The sequence below is a fragment of the Salpingoeca rosetta genome, assembly GCF_000188695.1.
Source record: "Salpingoeca rosetta unplaced genomic scaffold supercont1.21, whole genome shotgun sequence".
In the NCBI taxonomy this organism is placed as follows: Eukaryota; class Choanoflagellata; order Craspedida; family Salpingoecidae; genus Salpingoeca; species Salpingoeca rosetta.
This window is the reverse complement of record NW_004754913.1, coordinates 143,077-146,833: the sequence shown is the minus strand read 5'-3', so window position 1 is coordinate 146,833 and position 3,757 is coordinate 143,077. Positions and strand designations below refer to the sequence as shown.

Genomic DNA, 3,757 nt, shown 5'->3' with positions numbered 1-3,757 from the left:
TTCCACGCACACGCGCCTTTCCGGACAAGAATGTGCGGGAGTGCGTGTGTGTCTGCGTGCGTGTGTGTGTGTGTGTGTGTGTGTGTGTGTGTGTGTGTGTGTGTGTGTGTGTGTGTGTGTGTGTGTGTGTGTGTGTGTGTGTGTGTGTGTGTGGAAAGGATCGTTGCCTCGCTTCCCCCCTCGCTTCCACCCATTCCCCCTTGCTTCTGCGTCGAAGTCGTTCCTCATCATCAAGGCGTGGCCACGCTCCCAACCCTGCGTCCTTCCTCCTCCACCTCGATGATGTGTGATGCAGGTGGAGAAGCAGGAGCGGCGCGTACAGCAGTCGCGCCCTCGGCAGTCGCCCCACACGCCAGATCCCTTTGTTGTGCGGCCGTTTGCAGATGGCGAAGACGACGGCAGCGACAGCGAGAGCCTGAGCACATCCGTGCGGTCCACTTCCCGCGACAGCAGACCAGCACTTCCACGGCACATGGCGCCGGCCCGCTACATGTCCGATACAGCGCTGCTTGCACAGAGCAGCAAAGGTGATGGTGGACTGGCAGAGTCACACGCGTCCGGGCCCGTGCCCGGTGCACCCGACACACCAACGCCGGCCCACCCCGATGCCGAAGAGGAGGGGCGCGGGCGCCCGCCGCCAGTCGTGGCGTGGAACGCGCCGGACGAGTCCATCGTGACTTCGCCGTCGTCCGTATCTGTTGCGTCCCCGCGCCGTATTCTCGTCCAGGCCCTGGCAGAGGAAGTGCGTTGCGCGCTCTTGTATGCTTGCAGTGCACTCGCTGTGCTTGTATTGGGCAGTACCGCAATGATACAGGGGGCACAAGACACTGTGCTGCGTCCAGGGGTCTGGTCGACTGCCTGTCTCCTGTTGCATTATATGCTCTTGCGACACACGAATGAGTGGAGGATGACCGCGTGCTCATGCTTGTGCTGTCTCACACCACTCCACCGTGCGTACATGTCATGCCACAACAGCAACAGCCCGATGTGATCCCCGCGCCAACGCCGTTCCGCCCAACTGGCATGCCACGCACACGCGCCGTTCCCCGACCAGCATGTGCGTGCGTGCGTGTGTGTGTGTGTGTGTGTGTGTGTGTGTGTGTGTGTGTGTGTGTGTGTGTGTGTGTGTGATGTGTGTGTGTGTGTGTGTGTGTGTGTGTGTGCGTGTTAACGTGCAAGTCCCTGCGTGTGTGCGACTCGGGGGGTTTCTTTTCCTGACCCTTCTGCTTCTCCCACCCGCTTTCCCCTCTGCCCCGCACGCACCACTGCTCACTGCCCATCTTCGTCGTGTTGCCAGCAGATGATCTTCGCCAGGCGTGGGGCGGCAGCGATGACGATGACCAACAGCACCAAGACCAACAGCAAGACCAACAGCAAGACCAACACGTGCCCACGCGTGTTGAGCGGCAGCGGCTGCTGGTGACGGCATCAAAGACGCGTGGAGAGTACAGGCTGATGCAAAGTGACAGCCGCGACGATGATGATGATGACGACGATGATGAGGATGAGGTGCGGAGGGGTGTTGCTGGTGTCACTGTTGGAGCGCCAATGCCCAGCATCTGGGAGGAGGACGAGGACGAAGGGGACGAGACAGAGACAGAGGACATGACAGCACACGTCGAGGTCGACTATGCACAAGGTCGTCGTGCGTGTCTGTTCATGTGTGTGAGTGCGTGTGTGTGTCTGTTTATGTGTGCGTGTTTGTGTCTGTTTATGTGTGCGTGTGTGCGTGTCTGTTCATGTGTGTGTGTGTCTGTTCATATGTGTGTGTGTGCGTATTCATGTATTCATATGTGCAATGGGTGGGAACTTGTACCAACCCGCATGCCATCTTAACCAGCATCCCACCCTTTCACCTTCCATCCTCATGTGCGTGTGTGTGTGTGTGTGTGCACAGATGCTGCGCACGCGTACGCGCATCCGCAATACATCATCACGGACGACAGCACCCCGCTGCAGATTGCCGCCGCCCACGGCCAGACGGAACGCGTCGCAGAGCTCCTTGCTCAGGTGGTGATGGTGGTGGTGATGATGGTGATGGTGGTGGTGATGATGGTTGCGGTGGTGGTGGTGGACATCTGTGTCAATGCAGGACCACACCATCCTCCTGAATCCAGCCAACCAAGCAACCAACCGACCACTTTCCATGCACGCTCACTTTTACCTGCCTGCCCACGATGCGTACATACCTGCCCGACGTGTGCAGGGTGTTGACGTGAACGAGGAAGATGGGCACGGGCGGACAGCGGTGATGTATTCTGTACACTGCAATCACATCGACACCACCCGGCTGCTCATCAGCCAGGGTGCTGACCTCGACCACCGCGCCCAAGGTCATGGGATGATGATGATGATGATGATGATGATGGTGATGGTGAATGATGGTTTCGTGTGCATGTGCGCATCTTGGCATTGTCGAAGCCCCACCAACTCACACACACACACACACACACACACACACACACACACACACACACACACACACACACACACACACATGCAGACGGAGCAACAGCACTGCACCGCGCTGCGTACTGCGGCACGCGGGCAATGGTGATGCTGCTGCTGGAGAGCGGATCCGATCACCGAATTCCGGACGAGGAAGGACGGCTGCCACTGCCTGGTCAGCGCACAATCCAAACGTCAAATGTCTCAGTGCCCTGATCAAGAAGGTCAGTGGTGGAGCATGGGTGGCGAACATGGATGAGAGGGTGTGCGTGTGTGTGTGTGTTGGGGGGGGGGGCTGCCTCTCATTCTCTCTCTCTTGCCCTCTCTCTGTGGGCATGTGAGTGAGTGTATTTGTGACGGATACAGTTGCTGCGTGGTTGATGGTCTGTTGTCGTCGAGTCATTGGCGGGAGCATCAATCGCTTCCCTGATCTTCAAAGCGACAGCGATGGAGGACGTATATGCACCACGCATGTTGATCACGAATGCCTGCGTTGTGTGTTTGCTGCCTCTCAGGTTGAGCACAACATGATCAATCACATCGACAACGCTGGCATGTCTGCATTGTTGTGGGCCGCTTACTACGACAGGTCAGACAAACACCCACATGCACATGCACACACGTGACCTCTGCCACCACACGCTGTACCGCACGTTCAACATCATCATCATGGCCCTCACATACATGCACATGTGTGTGTGCGTGTGTGCGTGTGTGTGTGTTCAGACCGCTGCATCTTCGAAAGTTGTTACGCAATGGCGCTGACATCAACGTGGCAGACATCGACGGAAAACGCGTACGACATGCAATTGCCTGATGCACGTGGCTCCAGCGGTGGTGATGGCGTGTGAACAAATGTGTCAGATGCATGCTTGTGCACATGTATCGTTTCATAGCACGGTGTTTCCACACACACACACACACACACACACAAAAGGACACCACACACACACACACACACACACACACACACACACACACACACACACACACACACACACACACACACACACGGCAGGCTGTGCACTGGGCCACGTGCCAGGGGAGCATGCAGTGCCTGCGGCTGCTGCTGGATATGGAGAGCAGCATGCTGCAAGACAACATCGGTCGCACTGTCGCACATTACGCTGCGGAGCTGGTGCGTACGGTGTGCGGGTGCGGCTGCGATGAGCAACAAGGCGACTGTGTATTACAAGCTTTTGAACATCATTCCTGTGCATCACCAAAAAACAAAAAACACAAGCGAGCATTCTCTGGCCTGTCGGTTCGCGCACGCATCACATTTCACACATTTTTACACACACTACCA

At 57.1% G+C, this 3,757-nt stretch overlaps 2 protein-coding genes across 2 annotated transcripts in view; one reads left to right on the top strand and one right to left on the bottom strand.

The window, feature by feature from the left end:
* Positions 1–289: 289 nt before the first annotated feature.
* Positions 290–2,968, top strand: PTSG_08027 (uncharacterized protein; the record flags this gene model as incomplete). Its single annotated transcript, XM_004990992.1, has 7 exons — positions 290–742; positions 976–1,057; positions 1,301–1,639; positions 1,898–2,010; positions 2,207–2,333; positions 2,504–2,623; positions 2,964–2,968. 7 exons carry the CDS (start codon positions 290–292, stop codon positions 2,966–2,968), a joined length of 1,239 nt encoding a protein of 412 aa, XP_004991049.1.
* A 228-nt stretch (positions 2,969–3,196) lies between these two features.
* The window catches only part of PTSG_08026 (uncharacterized protein), a gene marked incomplete at its 3' end in the record, with an annotated part of 4,478 nt that continues 3,917 nt past the window's right edge, over positions 3,197–3,757 (bottom strand). Inside the window, exon 5 of the mRNA XM_004990991.1 lies at positions 3,197–3,209. Coding sequence (XP_004991048.1) covers positions 3,197–3,209 — 13 coding nt within the window. The remainder of the gene's footprint in view (positions 3,210–3,757) is intronic.